General features: G+C 41.0%; 1 protein-coding gene across 1 annotated transcript in view; it reads right to left on the bottom strand.

The window, feature by feature from the left end:
- PGM5 (phosphoglucomutase 5) overlaps nucleotides 1–24,675 on the bottom strand; it is a 70,218-nt gene that overhangs the window by 24,334 nt on the left and 21,209 nt on the right. Inside the window, exon 7 of the mRNA XM_009556140.2 lies at nucleotides 2,506–2,621. Within this exon, the coding sequence (XP_009554435.1) occupies nucleotides 2,506–2,621 (116 nt within the window). The remainder of the gene's footprint in view (nucleotides 1–2,505; nucleotides 2,622–24,675) is intronic.

Here is a 24,675-nt window from a genome sequence, read left to right as displayed (position 1 = left end):
GCGACTGAGGATTCAGATTAGCTTTTAGATGGCACCAATTTAAATAGGAGGTCAGGAGGCTTTGTGCAGTGAAGTCCTGCAGGTATGAAAAAGCTCACATGACGAGAGTACACCAGGATGCACCAATTAAATATTGCTGCAAAGTACCACTCCATGCTGTTCAGCAATACGTGGCTCAAGCACCCTTAGAACTCACAAAAGGCAGAATTCATCAGGAATCCAAAGAATTAATTATAGAATAGGAGAACCAGATTAAGAAAGGAACACAGAGAGTGCTAGGAATGCAGAGACTGGTCTGAGGTCAGGATAGATGAACTGCAAAATCATGCCTTCAGTGTTTCAGTAGATCAAACCCTGAAACTGTTTCTCTTGATTCTGATATAACTGATCTGCAGGCTAATGTCCACCAACGCTTAGGACAGATGGCTTAGCAAGACTTGAACATACCTTTCATTGCACCACAAAATATAATGTTTGGCTTTTTTGGTAACTGTACCGTAGAATTTTAATGAGTCTCCTCAAAGGAAACAAGCCTTCTACTAAAAAACCAAAGATTCTTCCCTTCTCCCTGAGACAGAAAGCATTTACAAGAGTCGTAGTCAACATCACCAGATGAAGATGTCTTAGTAGCCTTATTTCTCAAAAAGAAACAGGCCTGAGGCAGTGGTTTGTCATGGCATATGGTCTATGGAGACCATCCCTGCTTGGTTTACAGACCTCTACAGATAAAACTGCGTGCAGCAGAAGACGCTGCACTCTGTGGGCTAAGGCAGCCAGATGTACTTCAGCCTACGGGAACTCATCAAATTCCTACAAGCCCCTTCCAGTCAAAACCCACACTTTGCTTTCTTCAGCATGATGATGAAGGCAGGATATTTTTCCAAATAATTTGGGTGCTAACAAGGCCATACTGATGTCTCAAGACCCATCCAAGTTTCATGGAAATACATGGGTTTGGATGAGTGGGAGGAACTTCAATACTTAGAGGGCAGCAGTACAAAACTAGCCTGGTGAGAAAACACTGAAAAGCTGTAAGAGTTGAAAACTCCGTAGTTCAGACCTCTCATGGGCAAGTGAAGATGCAGTCTAACAATACATCACAAGAAATGGCCGTATATTCTGAAAGGTACAAAATCTTCCTGCCCTTCTCTCCAAGTCAGAACTCACTCAATGACCTTGCAGAATAGCCTTTGAAAATAACTAACAAAAAGATACATTCAAGGCAATGCAAATCTGTGCCAGCCACAGCATTTAAGCCAAAGCACTCAGCTTATTAATCAGGGGACACTGGTTCTCTTTCACAACAGAAAGAAAATACACATTTATTATTAATTTAAATTATCCTAGTTTTTATAGATAGATAGCCAAAGAAATCTACATATATTTGGTTCTTTCATCTTAGTCCATTCAGGTACTTACAGACAGTTACTGACAGGCTAACATATGAAGTGCCGTGTCTACAGCTTAAAGGTATCCACATTTTTCAGAAAGCAGTATTCTGCTCTAATTGACCTCAACCAACAAAATTAATACTATACCTTAACGCAATCAAAGCAAAATGAAACTTGTAACCAAGTTTCACTGCATGATAAATCATTTTCTAAGAAAAGCTACATCCACTGAATTACACACCAAAACAAAGAATTCCATGGAACTCACATCAAAATACAGAATAAGTTATAAGCCAGGGAAATCGTGAAGTTATTCTGGTATGTGCTCATTCCAAAACATTCATAATATAACTCTACTAATAAATAAACAGAAAAAAAAAAAAAGAAAGAATTCCTGTGCCAGAATCTAGGAGAGAAAAAAAAGAAACAACGCAAAATTTATTCAGTTTTTCTCATAAATCAAAAACATGTTTGTGCAGATTTACAGAGTATATATTTTATTGGCAGCACTGAATTCACGAGGGCTCAAATTTGTCTTTCATTTTGCATTTTATTTTCTGACTGGTTCTATGGACAGATAAGGGAGAAATACTTAGGTAAAACACCAACATTTACATTGAACTGAATTTCTTCCAATGACGATTTTCTTTGAGCTTTGAGTAATTATGATGTTCCAAAAAGGGACAGCTCCAACAGATTTGATTAGACCTACCATTAAACAAACCAATCCTCATGCTTTGTACACTGAATCACATTAGAAAAAAAAAACTTGGTTCTTCCATACAAGTAAAATCCCTCAAAATGCCGTTGCAGTTTGTGAAAAGACTACTGTAGTGGAACCAGCGAGACCTTTCTGCACTATATTCAATTCAGAAGAGAGTGTCAGGCACTGCATCAATAAGATTGCCTATGGATTCTGAATGTTCACCTTTCAGATTTTTCATACTTGAAGGTACTGGATATCAAAGGTCCAAGAAGATTCTCGAGATACGAACAACTGATGGTTCTCTATTCCAGCACAAAAGTTTGCTGATTCTTTTGGCTTTGGCTTGAAGCACCCAGGAAACTTAAAAGTTGTCACTGAGTCTATGGAATTTTTTTATGTATTACTTACCAGTGCCAAAGCTTTCCTCTCCACAAAGCGAGCAACGTCCAGAGTCCATGAGATTGGAAAAATATCTCCATCCTGCTGGTGTCTCATACACAGGAATTTTCATTACTTTTGCCACTCTGGAAAAAAAGCACAATAAAATTACGCATGATTAAGACCGCGCTTCTTTTACGTACGGCCTGAGATCAGCTGAGGAATATCCTAAATCTTGCTACATCTCCTGACAGCCGGACCATAAGTGGAAAAAAACCCCAAACCAACAGAACAGATTAACAGTATCATTCAAAACTGATCCTTGTCTCAGAACATAACCTCAACCAGAACCCAAGTATGTTTATATACTAAGTGTATTTTGGACAACCTACAATTTCAGCTCAAAAGGTTTTACCAGTATCTTTCTCGTGTTACTGAGCAACAAACAGTTATACCTAGAGATACAGACTTCTGCTGTACTAATATTTTAGTGAAAGTTATAGCCTCATATTCAAGTACCTTCCTTCAGAAACTGGTGGCCAACACCAAGTTCTTGAAAGACACTTTTACTTCTGTTCACATGTTCAAAGCCATGACAATACAGGAATGTTTCCATGATGCACAATCTCCCCAATAAAAGCTTTCCCAGTCTCACCCTGAGTCTGAACCTGCTTTCCCGGCCCCTTTGATGCACCTAGATTAAACACTCCCAGAAGCTGACTGACCTGTCAGTATTTTCAAGAATCAAAATAAACCACCAGATAAGCTGGATGCACTTTTCCTTCCCCAGGTTGTTAAAATGTAATTAGCCCTGTTACAAACTATAATGGAAAAAATCCTTTCTTGAACTAAAAAACAAGAAAGAAGGAAAATCCAAATCCACTAAGGGACCCACCACCAAGCTGGGATTTATGCAGAATTAATATTATCATTCTTCTTATTTCTAATTATATTTGCTTGTCTTCATTGTGTCCCTAGTATTTTCAGAGTCAACTGTTTAATATGAAAAATAAGGCTTGAGATATAGCCAAGAAATCTGACTAACTAAAAGGACTTTTTGACCTCCCTAGGATTGCTCCAGCAACCACACCTAACAAACACTTCCTAAATTCCACTGAAGAACACTTAACGTGAGACAATTCTCATAATTTTAAATGCAGTCAAGCCCAATCAAAGCAGATCAACCAAAGCAGGATGCAATGCATTTAACACAGTCCACCTAGAAGTTACGTGTCAAGGTGAAAGCAGTCATCTTTCTGGTCAACAGAAAGACAACTCTTTCAGACAGTCTACCACTGTGTGCATAAGGTGCATAAGGTAGATGGACTGAGATGTCCAAATACCCAAATACACTGTCCTGGTTTCAGCTGGGACACAGCCAGGACAGCTGACCAAAACTGGACAAAGGGATATTCCGTACCATATGTCGTCACGCTGAATAAAACTTGGAGGGGGAGGGAAGAGCTGGCCACGAGGATGACAGCCTCTGCTGGGGAACAGGCCAGGCATCAATCAGCGGGCAGTGAACAAATGCATTGTGAATCACTTCACAGAATCATTAAGTTTGGAAAAGACCTGTAAGATCATCAAGTCCATGCCTACTAAACCACACCATGAAATGTCATGTCTGTATGCTTCCTGAACACCTCCTGGGAAGAAGTCTTCACTACTTCTCTGGGCAGCTTGTTCCAATGCCTGACCACCCTTTTAGCAAAGAAATCTTTTCTAATATCCAACCTAAACCTCTACTGACACAACTTGAGGCCATTTCCTCTCATCCTATCACTTGTTACTTGGGCAAAGAGATGAGCACTTGATACAAACTCCCTGCAGGCAGCTGTAGAGAGCAATAAGGTCGCCCCTCAGCCTCCTATTCTCCAGGCTAAACAACATCAGTTCCCTCAGCTGCTCCTCACAGGACTTGTTCTCCCAGACCCTTCACCAGCTCCGCTGCCCTGCTCTGGACATGTTCCAGCACCTCAATACCCTTCCTGTACTGAGGGGCTCAAAACTGAACACAGGATTCAAAGTGCTGCCTCACGAGGGCTGTGTACAGGGGACAATCACTTTCCTGGTCCTGCTGGCCGCAATATTCCTGATACAAGCCAGGATGCTATTGGCCTTCTTGGTCACCTGGGCACACTGCTGATTCATAGTCAGCCAGCTGTCAGCTAACAACCTCAGGTCCTTTTCTGCCAGGCAGCTTTCCAGTCACTCTTCCCCAAGACCTTAGTGCTGTAGGGGTTGTTGTGGCCAAAGAGCAAGACCAGCACTCAGCCTCATTGAATCTTATACAAACGGTCTTGGCCAATCGATCCAGCCTGTCCAGATCCATCTGCAGAGTGTTCCTGCCCTTGAGCAGATCAACACCTCTGCCCAATTTGGTGTCATTTGCAAACTTATTAAGCCCAGATCATTGATAAAAATATTAAACAGAACCAGCTGCAACACTGGGCCTTGGGAACATCACTGGCAACTGGCTACTCACTATATTTAGCTCTGCTCACCACAACTCTCTTGGCTCATCTATCCAACTAGTTTTTTACCCAGTGAAGAGTATGCCTGTCTAAGTCAGAGAGAATTTCCAGAAGAATGCTGTGGGAAACAGCGTTAAAGGCTTTACTGAAGACCGGGTAGATAATATCCACAGCCTTTCCTTCATCCACTAGGCAGGTGACCTGCTCATAGAAGATCATGTTGTTCAGGCCGGACCTGCCCTTCATGAACCCATGCTGGCTGGGCCTGATCCTCTGGTTGACCTGCACTCACCTCCTGAGCACACACTAGTTTTGTATATTCTTTTATCATTACTATTACTATGGTTGTTGTTATTGCTACTGTTATTGTTATTATCTCTCCCTTTTCTGTCCTACTAAACTGCTTTTACTTCAGCGCACAAGTTTGACCTTTTTTTCTGCTTCTTTCCCCATCCCACCGGCAGCGGTAGTGAGCAAACAGCCGTGTGGCGTTCAGCTGCCTGCCAGGTTAAACCACAACATAAGCAAATATTGACCTTTTAAATCCTGGTATATAAGCATACCTAAATGACAGTTCAGCCCTTAAGTATTCTCTCTGAAATCTTTAAATTGTTAATCAGAACTGGTATGAACCCTCCAAATCCACTTTTTTTCATGTAATAAATATACACTGCTATCTAAGTCTCCTCCTATTCAGCCAATGTTTTCATTTTTTTACTTATATAAGACTGTTTAAATAGAGTCAGAATTGCTAAAGAGGTACCTGGAGAAAAAGAATTGTATCAAAATGTTTAATCCTAAACTCATTTTTCACATCTCTGGTTTAGACAAAGAGGCAAGTGCATACCTCCTTGTGTTTATACAGCACTAGCTATATTATTTGCCTTAGAAATGCTGCTGCATAATGGAGATTATACAGTACAGAGGTGAACAGGTTTCTGGCTGGCTCTGCAAAAAATCAAGAACATAAAAGCATTTAATCTCTGTGTGACAGTAACTGCAGGCTGGAAACAGGACCATACTGCCAAAAAGTGGAGAACAATCAACTAGCAAACAATGGCTAACATGCTGGAAGAGCAAAACCAATTCTCTTGAGGTAGCCTAACAATACAGCAAGAATATCTCTGCTTGCAGAAATGTTCCCATATCCTGAAACTGGTTTTTGGAAAAGGAAACCTCTGCCCTTTCACTTTTCTGTATTGCTCTAGTCTGGGGAAAAACAGCCTTGGATGGATCTATCTTGACCGCCACCAAAGGCTTTCAGGGGTTGTAATGGTTTTCAAAGATTTCTGTGCCCTAGATTAGCACTGAAAATACAGATGTTGATTCTGTTGGCATTGGGCTTATGTCAAAATAAGCCTGTCAAAAGAACAAACAAACTAAGATCACGTATATAAACATACACATACAAAGTTTATAGTGAAATGACAGATTGTTCTTTGCAATATTTTCTTGTTCTTGAATCTTAAGATCTTAACAGAATAAATAAGTAGAAACACGCTCTTTTTTTACAGTCATTTTACTGAAATAAAGAATCATAACTGAAAGTCTCAATAAAGGCAGAATGTGCCTTTATGCAACCTACAGACACTTAGGGCGAATGATCACCCCAGGAAGTATGAGAGGGGTTCCCGCAGGGAGATGCAAAAAGTTCTCAAAGCTGCAGTATCCAAGAAATAAAGTGCTGCATTAGATCAAACAAATAACAACACAGACTACAGGAAAACACCCTCAGAGGAAAAAAACTAATTCTGTCACTGGGAAATTACTAGATCTTCAAAGCGAGGCAAAATAGAGAGTAAATAGGGTAAGGGAGAGAATTTCTAGTTCTCCTATGTCTACACTTTTCTAAACAAGAATTATGACAGGCATGTTTTCAGTACAGAGGAGGGGGGGGGGGAGTATCTCTCTTTACCAAAACTTTTTTTCATTTTCACTTTACATTCACTAATATGCTTTCAGATGACAAAGTCAAAGCTTTCAAACGCTGCTACACCAAGTAGCCAGATACTTAAAAAAAAAAAGAAACGCCAGCTGAGGCAAAAGGGTAGCAGTAGCATTGCTTGTGAACCAAAATTTTCAAAGTAGTTTCTATGTACCACTGAAGATTGCCAGCACTACCCAATGCAGCGTCTGACTTCATGATAAGCTTGAAAGAAACCAAGGAAATACTTTAGTCTGCTAGGCAAACAAATGCTTAGGATGAGGGTTTCTGGAACTTGTAATTCTGCAAGAACAATTAATGCTGAGTCACAGTAAAGGATTTTGTTTCATCTAAAACAAATCACAGATCCATTAATTACATTTTATGATGGTCTTAGCAATGTACATTCACACGACAGTTCAAACAAATATATATATATACATACAGCTTTTTAATTTTTTTCTCCTTCCTGTAGGTTTACAGTGGAGTCTCTAAATTTGGGAAGTTAGAAATGGAAAGTCAAGTGTGTTACCATAAAGGTATGAGATTGGTCAGACAGGATACTATTTCTTTCAGAAACAGAGTTTTGGAACTGGTGCTGCAAAGAGTTTACACCTTGCAGATGCCTCACTCATCAGAATAAATTTTGTATGTCCTTATATATATGTATAATGCATCACCATCAAGATACTAATGCAGCAGTCCTTCAGTATGGGCAATACCCCAGTTCCTGAGTTCTCTGAGTGAAGGTGTTAGCTGTCAAAAGGCCCAACAGGACGGATGGAACACACTCCCAGAGCAATTCAAAACAAAAACTGGAAAAAAAAGCGCACCACATTAATAGGTTTACTTTCCTAGTCTATTTGAAGGTGTTCTATTTATGTCTAACCACGCCCTTGGTATACCTCTGTTTATATGTTCCGTGGGTATGAACTATGTAGAAGGAATACCACAAACCATGGGCATCCTGGTTCTTGTCACCTCAGTGATCTAATGGGACTGGCTTCAAACACTATCCTTCCTTGCCTTCTTTCAGCCTAAGTGCTCACTACATCAATGAGATTACACAATGAAGTTTCTTCTGTCTGTGTAGCACTAATTAGCTCCTGCTAGCATGGGAATGGGGTACTTATACAGATCTAAACTAGAGGGCAATCACCTCAGTTATTTTGTCCATATCAGAGCTAAGGGTATTTATGTCCCCAGTATGCTGAAATACTAATTAAGGAGGAAAAAAAAAAAATCAAAGACTGTACTGCACATTTTGTCATGACACACATTATTTAAAATTATTATTTCATTAATTTTAAAACACCAGGAGTGGCTGGTTTTGAATGGAGAGATAAAAAAATTGAGTTAAAATAAAAATATAAGTTGTTGTTATAATGAACATAACAATAATCTTCATAAAGAAGATTAGGATTTTTTTTAATTTCCTGTCAGGAAAAAAAAAAACAAACAAAACCCAAACATAACAGCTTGTTCTAAAATTGCTCCGAAAAGCCTTAACATACAAATGTGGAAAATTTACCTGCTCTTCACCAGGCGACTGGACTACTTACTGTAAGGCTACACATCTGAATCTCCCAGATCTTCTTTCTTATACTTCACAGCCTTATGTCACCTAACTAGGAAAACAGAGCATACAAGACCTTGATAGCCCATCTGATTTTCCTTGGAATTACAGCAAAACTATTATCCTCTTTAAATTGCGTAAAAAGATAACTTCCCATTGGAAAAAACTGTTCTGTTATTTTAAAGGGTTAAACGAATATCCTTTTGTTCAGTTTTCAGTGGAGACAACAACTTTTAACAGATGGGCTGAAAAAGCAAAAGCAAAGTGTTCCTTGAAGGTATCTCCCAGTCATTGTTGTTCGACTAGCAAAACTTCTCTAACTTCAGCAGAATTGCCCATATGAAAGTCAGAGGAAAGCTTGCTATAACCTAGTCTCTAAAATGCCACGAAAAATCCTGGCAAGTACATATCATTCAGGTACAACAAACGGCCTGTGGCAAGCTGACTTTCTTGTGTCCAGTGAAACTTTTATAACTTCTGAGAATAGATCAGTCAATCAAACAAAATTATCCTGCCAAAGTCATGACGCCTGTTCACCACAAAGATAAAGGTCACAGCACTGAGGGAAGGGCTTCCTTTGACAGGTCTCATGATCTGTTCTAAATGACTGAATAGAGTTTTTCATTGTAGGTGAAATGCTGGCTCAGGGTTAACTGCAGCATGGCTTCCATTCTCTGGAGTCTTTAACTCGGAGGAAGAAAGAGAATTTAATGAAGGAATCACTAAAGAAGGAGCTACTGCATGTCCTTGTGTCTCGTCTTCCACCACCTGCAGGTATCAGCTGCTCCTGTGAAAGATGCTCACAAGCACTTGGGTAACGGGCTTCAAAACAGATTGGTGTTTTACGGACACGTTTTTTCCCAACCCTTCTCCTCTCTCTGGAGCCAACACTGAGGTAGACAAGGTGCTGTAATTCAGAGAGCAGCAAGCCTGATTCTGCAGAAGGGTAAGCACCCTTGAGACCTAACAAACAGGGATTGAAGGTATTTGTGGGACAGTCACATGGCCACTGAAGGATAGTGTGTGGTAGCAGCATTTCACAAAAGACCAAACCTCTCTAACAGTTCTTTCAGAGTTGCTGGCTATCGTAGAAAAGGGGTTCAGACTGGGTTTTCTAAATCTCTACTTAGCCACTGAAGTAGACTGTGCTGTCCCAACTCCAGCTCATAAAAACCCCATTTAATTTAAGGCCTGAAACATATTTTATTTTTAAGACAGGACTATAGTTTGACTGAAACTAACAAAACCATTTTTTCTTCCCATTTGTATAGTCTTTTTTCACACAAAGAATGGAAAATACCTCAAGTATATGCAAGGATCTGCATCTGATTTATCAAGAAAAAGATTTCTCTAGCTGAAAATAACAGTCTTCGCAAAGTCTAACTTTGGCAAACAAACGTGTTTTATTTGATTTTTACTGCCTGAGATGCTTCAAATTTTTTTTAATACGCTGGACACTCCTGGGATCAAAACAACCAACTTAAATTTGCCTATATTAATTTTTCTATCCCTTTATTAGAGACCATCCTATTGCTGTTGTCTAACCATACAGTACAATCTTTGCCTTAATGGACTTACTTAAGTGTACTTGCAACCAGACCTGAAATTACAATACTTCATTCATCTGGAGCGCTAAGACAAAAGCCAGGGTTGAACTCCCGTGCTGCCACAGTTTCTTTTCCATCCAATCGTGTGCATTAGTTTTCTCATTATCTCTCCAACATTCACATTTTATTTGCAAGGATTTTTTTTTAACTGTATTGAAAATTTATACACAACATTGATTGCCTGTTCAGTGACCAAGCCCCTATCCTGTCCTCACTGCATTAATGTTTACAGTCTCTTCTTGTTGATGCTGAGGAGTTTTTTGCTATTTGTTTCTCAACCTTAGAAGACTAATTTGGCTCATCTTTGGTCAGTTCCCTCTTCATTCTTACTATTTCTCAAGATGCAGGAACCATGAACTGAATGGTTTTAAATTTTTTCTTCAGTATCATCTGTAAGCCTTTCCCTTTTTTTAACTATGCAACTCCAATAGCCTGTGAGACATTTACAGTAGTAGCAACAACAGCACCAGCACTGGCACCTACTATAATGTGAAATGGATGTTCTGCTTCTGGATGTTTTCACTCTGTCTGCATTGCCTTCCCTTAAAAGGCTTCAACTTCATATTGTGCAAGGAGCAGAACTAAAACAACACTCACCCCCCTTATATGGTCAAGTATTACAGTGTTACTTGTTCCCAGTCTTTAATTTATTAAACGAAAGGCAGTGGAATGCTAAGCCCTCACATGCAACACAGACAACCAAGACATTTCACTAAGATAAGACATAAACTGCCATGGTTGGCAGAGAGCCTGTCAGGAGTACAAGGCAGAAAAAAAAAAATAGTAGACAAGTTCCTTTTCTTCCTGCTTTCTAGTATGCTCTATCTCACAGAGAACTATCACAGTTACAGAAGTCAATGAACAAGCATCTGAAGACACTTTACCTACAAAGGATCTAAAAACAACTGGCTCTTCTGGTTTTGCTTCCTCTCCACCTTTGCAGAGTTTTAATTCTCAAACACTTCTGCAGATGGACGAAGGGTACGCTGAACCAAGGTCCTCAGGGCCAGTTTCTGTCTTGAATACTGGTAACTTCAGGTGGCTTTTTTGGCTGACAACAGTTCTGAGGATGGTTATGGACTTCTAACAACTGCTCAAATCACCTCCTTGTTAAATTCTATTCAAGACAATTTGAAGTCCCTCTCTATCAATGGAGCATCCCAGCACTTATGTAACTCATGTTAGCTGCAGTGCCAGCCAACTGTTCCAATATTTTCTCCTGTCTCTCAGCCTCACACTGGCTTTCCTCCATGTTTGAAATTTTTCAACAACAAAAACTAAAATTATCCCAGCAGAAAGGCAAAGAGCAACCTCCCTTGCTCTTGCCTTGTAACATGTATCAACAACACATACAAGGAACTTATTTGAGCTACATGGAACACATTCATGTTCAGCACAATCATCACTAGACTCCAAGGATGCAAAATATTATGTGGAAGGTCAGCCCTTTGGCTTTAAATTCCTAAGAAAAATAAAAAAACTTAGTATACCCCTTTGGTCCCTTGAAGGTCATTGGAGTTTCTTCGGTCTCCTACAGGAGCAGACCTTGGCTTGCACCACCACAAGGATAGTTACGACATGCCTCTGGGAACTCAGGCTCCTAAACACACACGCACACAGAGTGGATCCTGCAGTTATTTCCACTCCTTGTTGCCATCTATAGGCCATGGTGTAAGCGCACAGCTCAGTGTTGCATACTGTTAAGGTTTCCTGCAAACAGACTTAGCAAGTCCTCTGTCAAATGTTACAAGCAACACCTGCAACACACCAAAAAAGAGCACACTTTTAAAAGTATTTGAGCTGTACAAAATAACTGCAAACTCCTTTGTGTCCCAGTCCTAATAGGCAACTTCCTCATTCAGTCCCAGGGGTGTCATGGTTTAACCCGAGCCCCACCAATTTTCACAGCTATTCTGAGCAGCTGGGCTCCCAATTCCCTTCCCCCTAAACGCAGGGGAAGGGAGATGAGAAGAAAATGACGTATGGGTTGGAAACACCACTAAAACAGCTTTAATAAAACAGTAGCAGTAGTAATAACATAAAAAATAAAATATATACTAATATGTGAAACCACACTCTCACCCCTCAATGACTGTACATCACCAAGAATAATGCAGAACAGACAGGAGGGAAAGGGTCTGAGGCTAGGAGGGAGGTGGGCTCAGGAACTGGATTCAGGAATGCATGGATCCCTGATCAGGGACAGACAGACGAGGTCCTCCCTAGACATCAGCCACTGAAGAGAGGAAGACCTTCAACACCACAACAACAGGGTAAAAGTAAATTCACATGCCTAACTTCATAGCCACCTACAGAGCCAGGTAAGCACTGCAGAAATAAAATACATTTGTAAGCAGGCCAACAGCTGGAACACAGCTCTGCTTCAGAGCTCTGAGAAAGGACTGCAGAATGCCTCTGCTTTTCAGAGACTAAGTGGTCAAAGAAGCCAGCACAGCTCCTTGCTAAGTCTGCCTTTGCCTTCAAAACTAATGTGATAATCCTGTCCGCTATGGGCAGGTGGTGTAAGAATACTTTTTATGGACACTGTACAGCCTAGTCTCCTTAATTTGCAGTGGAGTGAACTGCCACTGATGCAGAATCCACTGATGAAACAAGACAGTAAATGCACCTTTAACGAATACATGAAGCAGACAGCATGCGAGGCCAGAATTTTTCACCCCACATTTGCAGGTGCTGCAAGCAAGTTATTGTCATAGCCATCAGGATATAAAAGTACTGTCAATGTTAAAACTATCAATAGCATGTAAGTTACATTATCACAGCGAGATTGTTATCATCTCAAATTTATGGGTACTATGAGGCATTAAATAATCTTTTTCTTAGAAGTTAAATCACTTTTTAAGAAGTTGCACTAGAGAAGACCTCAAATATTGGCTTAGGTTTTAAGGCCCTGAGTACAGTTTTGGCATGTAAGTTCCTCTCTAAAGTCTGGATAAAAACACAGCGTCCTAGCAATGAGATTCCATGGGAGAAAAAGTTCTCTGAAAAGCTAAATGCTTAATTCAATTTAATTGAAGCTGTATGTATAGAAACTAAGAACCCTCCTACTTTTCAAGGAGACACTGCATTAAAAAAATGCTACCACAAAAATTTGGACTTTATCAGAAACGCCTCCTTCAGACAGGAAACTGGCCGACGAGTCTATGACATCTGTTTCAGCTCAGCCAGACTATCATGGTATGGACACTGCTGTCAGCATGAAAACACTGTAGCTCAAACTACAGAACACACAATTCTTTGCAGTCATCAGAAAAAAAAATTAAAACCCTTCTGTCAGCTTTGTAAAAAATCTCAGCAGTTTGATAGCTTTTAGTATGGAGTAGATGTTCAGAAAAGAATTCAAAATGGACACAATTAGTAGATGCTAGACTTTTGAACAATAATAATAAAAATAAATTGAATACATACTGACTTAATGGTGTTTGCCATGAGTTTTAATTTTCGCAACTGCTTTTAACATTGGAATTCACCTGTAGTAAAACATCAGTAGGTCAAGAGAAAAAAAAAATTCTTCATGCGCTCTTCTTAAGGAAAAATTAATTTTATTATCACAAGAAACTTTTCCTTCTGGAAGTATTTGTAGTCTTATTGCAGGCAATGGAACCAGGTCTTACATGAATTCATGTCTAACAGCTAGAAATTATTCTCAGTATATTTTTACTAGGAATTAGCTGACTGTAAAATTCTGTTTCCAAACTAGTATTACCCATCTGAACTCCTCACAGGGTGAAGTCTTGTCTTTTCTTTCTCTCCCATTAAACGATACAAGTCACAATAAATACACTGTGTTTAAAACTAACGCAGACTGCTAACATAAATGCGTGCATCTGGACTGAGCATGCCAAGAGCAAGAGTGTATTCTAAGTGCAATATTTATACTACCATCCTTTTGTGCTGTGCGTGGGAGAAAAAACAGACATGACAGGATGAGAAGAAACAAGGAATAAGACCAGAAAGAAGTCTGCAGCATTTTTTAGGTGCACAAAATTCGTAGGCAAAATTTTGTAGGAATCATAGAATCAACAGGTTGGAAAGGACCCACTGGATCATCGAGTCCAACCATTCCCAACACTCCCTTAAACCATGTCCCTAAGCACTTCATCACCTTAAACACCTCCAGCAAAGGTGACTCAACAACCTCCCTGGGCAGCCTCTGCCAGTGCCCAATGACTCTTTCCGTGAAAAATTTTTTTCTGATATCCAGCCTGAACCTCCCCTGGTGGAGCTTCAGGCCATTCCCCCTTGTCCTGTCCCCTGTCACTTGGGAGAAGAGACCAGCACCCTCCTCTCCACAACCTCCTTTCAGGTAGTTGTAGAGAGTAATAAGGTCTCCCCTCAGCCTCCTCTTCTCCAGGCTAAACAACCCCAGCTCTCTCAGCTGCTCCTCATAAGACTTGTTCTCCAGGCCCCTCATCAGCTTCGTTGCTCTTCTCTGACACGCTCCAGAGCCTCAACATCCTTCTTGTGGTGAGGGGCCCAGAACTGAACACAGTACTCAAGGTGCGGTCTCACTAGTGCTGAGTACAGAGGGAGAATAACCTCCCTGGTCCTGCTGGTCACACTGGTTTTGATACAAGCCGAGATGCCGTTGGCCTTCTTGGCCACCTGGGCACACTGCTGGCTCATGTTCATTCAGCTGTCAACCATTACCCCCAGGTCCTTCTCCTCTGTACAGCTCTCCAGCCACTCTTCGCCCAGTCTGTAGGACTGCATAGGGTTGTTGTGCCCCAAGTGCAGGACCCGGCATTTGGCCTTGTTGAACCTCATGCCATTGGTCTCAGCCCAGCAGTCCAGCCTGTTCAGATCCCTTTGCAGAGCCTCCCTACCCTCCAGCAGACCCACACTTCCTCCCAGCTTAGCGTCATCCACAAACTTGCTGAGGGTGCACTCAATGCCTTCATCCAGGTCATTGATAAAGACATTGAACAGGGCTGGACCCAGTACCGAGCCCAAAGGAACCCCACTTGTAACTGCTCTCCAGCTGTAGTTAACTCCATTGACCACCACTCTCTGGGCCCGGCCATCCAAACAGTTTTCAACCCAGGAGAGTGTGCGCCTGTCCAGGCCAGAGGCTGACAGTTTCTGAAGCAGAATGCCCTGAGAAACTGTGTCAAAGGCTTTACCGAAGTCCAAAAAGATTACATCCACAGCCTTTCCCCCATCCAGTAGTCTAGTTATTTTGTCACAGAAGGCGATCAGGTTAGTTTGGCAAGACCTGCCTTTTGTAAACCAACTGCAGGCAACTAAATGGCAGTAAAACATATATCATAGCGTGCAACTAAGGTTCGAGGATCAATAATCTCATGGTAAAGAAGGTATCAGGAAACAGTCTGGTCCCAAGTGCAGCAATGCATCTCTGTTTGTTGGTCTCCTTCACAGGCCGGATTTGGTATTTTGCTAGCACAAACACACAGACAGTGGGATTCTAGAAAGTACCTCTACCTCGCTTTGTATTCTACCATGTAGGCATATGGGCTTAGACAGGTTTCCCTAATAAACACTGCACTGTTTGAAGCAGACATGATATAGGCTCTGCTGAATTACTGCACCCTATTTTCCTCAGCAAGAACAGAGTCCAGAATATTCACAAAATTCATATGATTTCAGAGTACAGTACTGTCTGTGAAAAAGAACCCCGTCCTCCTACCACTTCCACTCCCATGTATTTTCACATTTTGTCAGCCCTGCTCCAGCATGCCACACATTCTGAGATTTATGAAGAGAAGCAATCTACAAGGTTCGTGCTAAGGTATGCTGACTCAGTGATAGCACGCTTCAATCTCTCCTTTATAGGACTAGTGTTTTATACAAGGGCTCACTCCCAAAAAGTAACAAGGATAGTACATAATAAAATGGGGGGAAAGATGAAAACACTTAAGTCAGGGAAAAACTAGTACTTTTGCACAAAATTTCTTTTATCTATACATTCTTTCTTAAAATAAACCATTACAAAAGGCTTTCATATGTTTATTCAAATCTAATCTCTGGGGGTTCTCATGAGTCCAAAAGTTAAGTGTACTTACTTAAGTATTTCGCTGAATTAGTGCCAAGAGGCAAAAGTCAATTTTTGTTTCATTGGGCACCAACAATAAAGCAAGATGTGTACTTTAAGACCTGTTTCCAAGATATCTGGTAACAAATCCAGGACCTTGCAAACAGAAATACTACTCCTTATGAAAAAAAAAAGAAAAAAAATTGAGGTGGATAGGTCTGTGTAAATAAAGATAAGTGGGAAGTTTATTTTTTTAAAGGGAGGGAAGAATTAATTTCAATGTGCAAAAATTGATGTGTTCATCCTCTTGCTTCTCATTTCTCCTCATTGTGTACATTTATGCAGAAAAACAGGATGCTGTGAACACACCTTATAAAGAAGCCAAACAATTCTTTAGTGTAGCTAAAGCTCACTGAGAAGTTTGTCTGTGCTGAAACTACAAATTATGTGTGCTCCTCCACTCTAGCCCCTGCAGATCCCTCCTTTGTATATAAACAGAAATATCAACAGGAAAATTCTGTCCTTGATATGACTACTCAACCTTGTACCCAAGGCCCATCAAACAGATTAACTTGACCAGGTATCAGTCACCACTAACAAATGAAATGTAGCTGAGATGGACTCCAAAGGTCATGGGATAAGGCCAGTTTGTCAGATCCACATAGGGGAATTAAAACTTGCAGCATAACAATTACTGAATCTCTGTCCATAGGGATTCAGCTCATTTACAGTGACTTTCCAGTAGTCACCCAAATCAAAGTGTGATCTTTAAAAGATCCTTAAGATAGCTGATTAAATAAGGAGCATATAAAACAGCTCTCCTTAAACTGAGGCATGAGCAACAGGCATAGGAGGAATTCAGCAGACTCCTTGCCCATTTTATTTCAGGTATGGAAATACTCTTAGGCACGCTGAAGTGTTGCCAAGACTCTCACCCATTCATTAGGAGCGAACTTTTAATGTGCTGAAAGATCTGTTTGAAGAATTTCCAAAAAGATATTACCAGGCTTTCCACAACACTATCCAGTGAAAGAAAGAATTTACTTATCTGGTACAAATAACAAAGTGCTCTGAAAACACGTAACATGTGGAGTTTGATTCATCCTGCATTTGATGGTGGCTGTAAGGACAGAAAAGGGTCTGATGGGTTAGGTTAAGCTGCAGTTAAAACATTACGGTAAACTAAGGAGAACATTCTACAAATACCTCATTCCAGTAAGTTACAAGAACCTAAATTCTGACTGAGTGATACCCACCCCAAAGACAAATTTTGCAAAGGAGCAAAGCCAGATTTAAATTGGATGAGGAGCACACAGCTCACAGACTCGTACTGATGTCAGTAAAATCCTAGAACTGGGAACGGCAAGCATGAATCAGGCCCCTTAAACATTTCTAAATGATAGTGGGAAAAGCAAAACAAATTATGTTTGTACAGATTTTTTACAAGAAGGAGTTAAGAGGTTTTGGTGTACCTCATGGGAAGCTGATTCATTTGAAGATGAGGAATTAACCTTACAGATCTATCAGCTCATAGCAGGCCTCCTCAGAACGCAAACACTCATATGACTTTTAGACTACAATTTCTGATACTTCTGTAGAACTATTTAAGCAAGATTCAGGTAACTAGGAGGGATATGGAACTAGCTCTCGATTCCGGAAGACCCAAGAACTAAGAGCTGGTGTGGACCAGTGCACAAAGGCAACTAATGCTGTCTGGCCCACACAGGAACTATCCTTATTACATCATGCATTGTCCTTGCTAAGAAATCGGTTTTCACATGGCAAGAAAGACACTGAGAAAAATATGACAATGGATGATTGCAGAGGGAAAACAATACAGCAGAATACTCCTGCAGTGAGTGATCCCACAGTCAGGAGCAGCTGCTAAGGAACTTAATTCTCCAATTTACAAATAGATCTATGACTAACCTAATTTCCTAACATAACCCAGCAGTAAGTGCACAGAGACACTTGCTTTATCACGGAATCGTAGAGTCATTAGATTGGAGAAGACCTTTGAGATTATCAGTTCCAACCATACCTCTAAGGATGATGACTCAACCACCTCCCTGGGAAGCCTGTTCCAGTGCCCAACCATTCTTTCTGTGAAGAATTTTTTTCTGATATCCAGCCTGAACCTCCCCTGGTGGAGCTTGAGGCCATTCCCCCTTGTCCTGTCCTCTGTCATTTGGGAGAAGAGACCAACACACATCTTTTTGCAACCTCCTTTCAACTAGTTGTAGACAGCGATAAGGTCTCCCCTCAGCCTCCTCTTCTCTAGGCTAAACAACCCCAGTTCCCCCAGCCACTCCTTATAAGACTTGTTCTCCAGACCCTTCACAAGCTTCATCACTCTTCTCTGGACACGCTCCAGTACCTCAGTGTTTTTCTTGTAGCGAGAGGCCCAGAACTGAACACAGTATTCCAGGTGCGGCCTCACCAGTGCTGAGTACAGGGGCAGAATCACTTCCCTAGTGCTGCTGGCTACACCGTTTCTGACACAGCCAGGGTGCTACTGGCCGCCTTGGCCATCTGAGCATACTGCTGGCTCGTGTTCAGTCAGCTGTCAGCCAACGCCCCCAGATCTTTCTCTGCCAGGCAGCTTTCCAGACACTCTTCCCCAAGCCTGTACTGATATTATTCTGGAATCACAGAAAGATTCTGCAGGCCAGTCAAACAATCTGCAATGCCTGCACACTGACATTAAGTAAGGAGGCTCTATAGCATCGTTACAGGAGACTCAGAGCATATTGTGAGACTACCCATCTGAGGAACAACAGGAGTTACTGTGGGAAAAGAGATATGGAGTGGTGCCTTTAGCATGCCACCTGGGAGCATATCTATAGGGTGACAGAGAGGGTTCTGTCAATCTTGGGCAGAGGGGAAAACAAAATTTGCCACAGTATTTGTAGTGGTGTATGGTGGTAGAAAATAATCAAAGTGTGTGGTGGTCCTCTCAGCAATTCCTTGATGGAAAGTACACAGTAAAAGGTGGAAGGAAATGTGAAAGACTTGAAGAAAATGGAAATGAGCAAACAACAGTCCCAAACACAATATGAATTACACTGATTATGGATGCCTTTTAATGTAGATTACCCGTGATAATTAGCAATGTTTATGACATTTCAATAAAAGGACATATTGGAATACCAGGAAGACATTATTGACCTTGTGCAGGTAGAAATAAGTACCTTCAAGAGCACACAGAGCATAGGTTCTCATGGTGCTGTAGTCCTACATACACTGCAACTGAGATCCATACTACCAAACAAAATGAACAAAAAGAGCAATCCTTAAAGGAGATTTACAGGCTATGGCTTAGTCCACACCATAACACCCTGGCAACTTCATGACATTATTTTAGCAGTAATAAATGCTACTTGGACCACAAAACCCTAATGAGTTACATCAACAACAAAGCCCATACTTCTCTAAAACTCAAATGAGTGATATAACTGATATAAGTGATGAAAACATGAAAATTCTCACTGGTTTTCCAGTCAAGTCAGCTAGAGTAAAAAACAATTTATGCATTACAGTCACAAGCTACATATATAGGAAATTACTCTTCATTTTAATAGAAATAACACACACCTCCCCATGTATAATATGCAAGTTCATGAAAATACCATGACTATCTTTGAATTTTTCATTTCCAAGAACCAAAATTTATGAGTTTGAAAACTGCTAACTAACAGTATTATAGTAACTACTGTTGGTTTCCACTGTTTCTCTTGGTTACAAGTGTATTGGAAAACTTCGCACAAATGTAGTCTGTGTAACTCTCTTGTTATGAGTTTGTTTTCTCCAGTGTGGGGGATGCTAACAGGTGTACTTATTATGATGTTCCACACTAAACGCTGTTCTCATGTTGCTTTAGTCATCAGTTTGAGATTCAAATCCAAAATGCATAACTTCGCACCCTCTTTTGTAAATGTTTCAAGAGTCAACTCCCAAAGGAAGTATAACCTTCAGGATAGAGTGCGTGTGACTCCCTGCCTTGTGAAAACTTCATTGTACCCTTCACACAAGCTCTAATAGAATGAGTAGAAACAGCTGTTGCAATACACAGTATCTAGATATGGCTGAGCTAAAAGTCAGGATAAAGCAAGAAACAAAAGCTGCTTTGCTGAAGACAACGAGCAAACACAAGCATTTCTATGACTATACAATGAGGGAGAGATGTGCTTTGGCAGCAAGATACCCCAACAGAGTTTTGCCTTTCACATAATAAAAACAGCTGGCACAGCACTTGGAGTCCATGTGAGCTGAGATTGGCATCACAGAATCACAGAGTATCTCAAGTTGGAAAGGACCCATAAGGATCATCAAGTCCAACTTCCTGCTCCTCATAGAACTACCTAAAACTAAACCATACGACTAAAAGCATTGCCCAGATGCTTCTTGAACTCTGACAGGCTTGGTGCTGTGATCACTTCCGTGGGGAGCCTTGTTCCAGTAACAAACTGCACATACATATACTGTCTGTAGATCCACACACAATCTGAGGTTTCAATGAAGAGTTCACAGCCCTAATGAAGAAAAGTCCAACCACCTGGTAAGCATGTGACCATGCTCTCCAGACATATTGCAATAATCCCAGAGGTTATTCATGCCCTTCCAGGCTGAGACATAAGAATCACTTTTCATTACTATTTTAGCACTCATATGAATAGTAATGCATAGAGTACGTTAACTCCTCCTTGTCTGCAAATTACAGGATAAAGAGAATGGATGGAGATCAGTTACGATGACTTCTAGCATTTTCAGCAAACTCAAACATAACTCCTTTAAGGATTCCAAGCTTATTTTAGCCTCCAAATTCTGCCACGGTTCAGCAGCAGAAAGATCATGCCTTGTCCTAGGAAAGATACTGTCCGCTCTTTATATGACTGCAACTGACTATATCAGACAGTCTGTGTCTGCCCCATTCCCAACAGCGTGGTCTGTGACTGGTTAAGCTTCGCAAACAAAGGCAGAGGTTTCCATGTATACATCCAGAAAAACAGCTGTCACTGCCGCACTGTAGTATGCTGTATTAACAGCCTGTCTTGTTACTGGCTTCCTGTATAAGTGAGGTAGGAGGACAATCATCTTAATGCACAGAAGGAACAGAAACAAACAAAAAGACTCAGGTTGTTTAAAGCAAGCCTGCCTCTGAAAAGAAAATTCACTTACCAATTTAAGACACATTTGAGGACAAAATGACACATATTAATTTCCCTTTGTCCCATTAAGGACTTCGCAAAAGCATCATATTTAGTGCAACAATGAAATTTCAGAAGGGTCTGGAACACATGCATACTACAGGGAAAAAAAACCAAAACTGAACGAGGAACAATGAACACTCAAAGCTTCCACATCTCCCCACCCTCAGACTGGGTCCTTTTCTCTTCCAGCCTCAAGTCCTGCATGGTCACTGCTGCATACAAAACCTGTGAGTTTTTCAGCAATAAAAATGGTCGATGAGGGCAAGCGGGAAATGTTTTCTAAATTCTCTTACAGAAACTGTCAGGAAGATTGTATTATACTTGAAAACAAAAGAGATGTAATAAATGGAGAAAAAGAGAGAGGTGTTCTCCATACATCCTTCCACAGTTACTTACTGAGGTCAGCCTTAGCAACTTCATCACTAACGACTTGCAAGACCTGTGGTCTTTTACAGGAAATGCAATAATCCTGTGAACATTTTCCCTAATGGAGGGAAAAGACCCTCCCATTAACTCAGAAGTACACATGACATATAAACACTATCCTTTTTAGGCTTATTACAATGAGGTCTGCTGCTTCAAAAGGCACTGTGCCTATGTTCATTGACAAAGATACAAACCAGATGTGAGTATAACCGCAACACATGGTACAGAACTCTGTAATGACAGCTTTTCCAACTGGGGTTACAGTACTCTGAATTGTCTGAATAATAAACAACAGCTTTAGGTTACTGGTTGCTTCCATAGCCTCTTCTTCACCTCCCAAGTACATCCTTTCTCTCTCACCAAGTCAGCAGGACAGCTCAAAAAATGATCAGGAAAAAAACACTGCAGTTTCTCCAGCTGAGCAATTCCTTGGTTTAGAATAAAATTAAAAAAATAACTAATTTCAGGAATCATCAAGGTTTTCTATACATCACCTTCATGTTAATCATAGTATCTATAAGACTGCAAGAGCACAGACAGGCCCAACAGCTTGGTAGCATGAGGACTTTTCAGCAAAGGTCTCTTCACAGGGCCACTGCATTACAAAATAATTCAAACTGGAAGAGACCATGTGAGGTACCTAGTCCATCCTGACCAAAGCAGGGTCAGCTATGAGATAAGACAAGGTTGCTCATAGCTTCATCTAGTTGGACATCGAACAACTTCCTTGTTTCAAATCATTATTGTTGCCTCTTGTCCTCCCATCATGCACAGCTATGAAGTGCCTCGCTCCATCTTCTCAACATCTTCTCTGCAGGGACAGCTGACTGCTGTTAGGTTCCACCAAAGCCACCCTTTTCTAGGCCAAACAGACCCTGTTCCCTAGCCCCTCCTCACAGAGCCCGTGCTCTAGCCCCCTTTGTCTTGGTGATCCTATGCTGAACCTGCTCCACTTTACTGATGTCTTTCCTGTACTGGGGATCTCCAAACCAGGCACAGTATCTGGAACTGGTTTCACAAGTGCTGAGCAGAGAATAATCACCTCCCTCACTCTCTGGGACATACTGTTATTCATACAGCCTAGGGTGCTGCTGGCTTTCCCTGGTGCCAGGGCACACAACTGCCCCCTGCCCAGCTCACTGCTCACTGGGCTCCCGGGCTGTCTCCACAGTGCTGCTCCTCAGTCCCGCTGTCCCTGGCCTGCATCACTATAGGGTTCTGTCTTTTTAGGGGCAGGACTCACCGTCTGTACTTGCTGAATTTCATCAGGTCCTTGTCCATCCATTCCTCCTAGCTGCCCAGGCTCCCCTGACTCTCTGCTCTGCCCTCTAGCATACCAACAGGTACTCTCCCTAGTTTTGTGTCATATGCAAACTTGGATAAAATGTCCTCCATCCTCTCCTCCATATCACTGATAAAGATACTAAACAGGATATGTCACAGAACAGACCCCTGCAGTACCTCACTTTTTACCTGCTCATTAACCACTGGCTCTTGCGCCTGACCACCAAACCAAATTCTTACCTATCTAGTTGTCCACCCATCTAAATCATAAAGTTCTGAGTCAGATACAAAAATAATGTGGGATACAGTGTCTAAAGCCTTGCTAAAATGACATCTGCTGCCCAAACCGCATCAACAGATTCAACTGTTTTATCATCCAGGCAATGAGGATGGTTGGACATGTTTTATTCTAGAAGCTCCTTAATGGTTTTTAACATGTGGCATTTTAAGCATAGATAAAAGTCTGTTTGTGACAACTGCAAATAAACATATTTATTAATGAGAGTCAATCAAGTTTGTAGAATATATTTATGTCCCATCAAGCACCAAATCTTGCTGTCTCTAACTTTGATGGACAAACTGATCTCACTCACAGCCAAAGTTTAAGCTCAAAACAGACCACTGCATAGTTTACAACTCATCTTTCCCTTTTAAATGAAGAAATCTTTTAAAACAGCGTTCTGCACTCAGTCCTGAAAACTGCATACTGCACAACCAATGAGCCTGCTCATTTTGGGCTGAGCAGCTATAACTGTTCACTCCATGCACAAACCAGAATGCAACTAAGTATGAATGAGAGTAAGAGTTGGGAGTTGTATAAGGCTGCTCTTAAGCCTGCCATTCGTAACAGGGACCAGCTGCCTTCAGGCCCAGAACTGACTAGTGAAACTCTCTCGGATGCAAAAGCTGAGTTGTGTGCCCAGTAAACAGAGTAAGCCACAGCACTGCCTAACCTCTCTTGCCATTCATGCATAAAGACAACACAGAGTTATACACTGATATTTTACAGAACACCAATCTGTTTTCTGTCCTTTCCTTCACAAACAATGAAATGCAGCCATTGAAAAATGCAATTCATTCTCCCCTGGAAAGTTTAAAAGTACGAAGTACATTGAAAGAGGTTCATTCTCATCTTTGGCTGAGAAAGTATCTGGGAGTCTGACTGCTGCTATCCTGAAAAGTCGTAAGAATAAACACCCACCACAGTGGGCAGCGCATTTTCATCAGTGCAGGCTGGCATAATAAAACACTTGACAGCCAAGAATATGGTGGGCTTGCAACAGTCAAATATATCACACTACACTAAAGCACACCAAATTCTGCATCAAAGGAACTGCAGAGAAGACAAAGACAGGTCTTTAAATAGATCCTTGAAAATGTTTCCAAGGATAAATCACCTCTACTGTTTAAAAAACATTCAGGGATGAAAGGGTTAACAGCTAGATTACAAGGACATTGTAGAAATAAAACTAAGAGGCACAGCTAATGAACGGACAGCATGACATCTGTTGCTTTTTTCCTCCACAAATCTTTTCAAACACATAGTATCTGTGTAAATAAACTATTTAGCTGCATAACATAATTGAAAGGTGATAGAGAAAAACTACCATCCCTTCCTAGATATACTGAGAGGACATAAACAGCTATTTTTGATATTGGGATGTAACTTAAAAAGTTACATAT

The sequence above is a fragment of the Cuculus canorus genome, chromosome Z, assembly GCF_017976375.1.
Source record: "Cuculus canorus isolate bCucCan1 chromosome Z, bCucCan1.pri, whole genome shotgun sequence".
Taxonomy (NCBI): Eukaryota; Metazoa; Chordata; class Aves; order Cuculiformes; family Cuculidae; genus Cuculus; species Cuculus canorus.
This window is presented reverse-complemented; position numbering and strand designations above follow the sequence as displayed.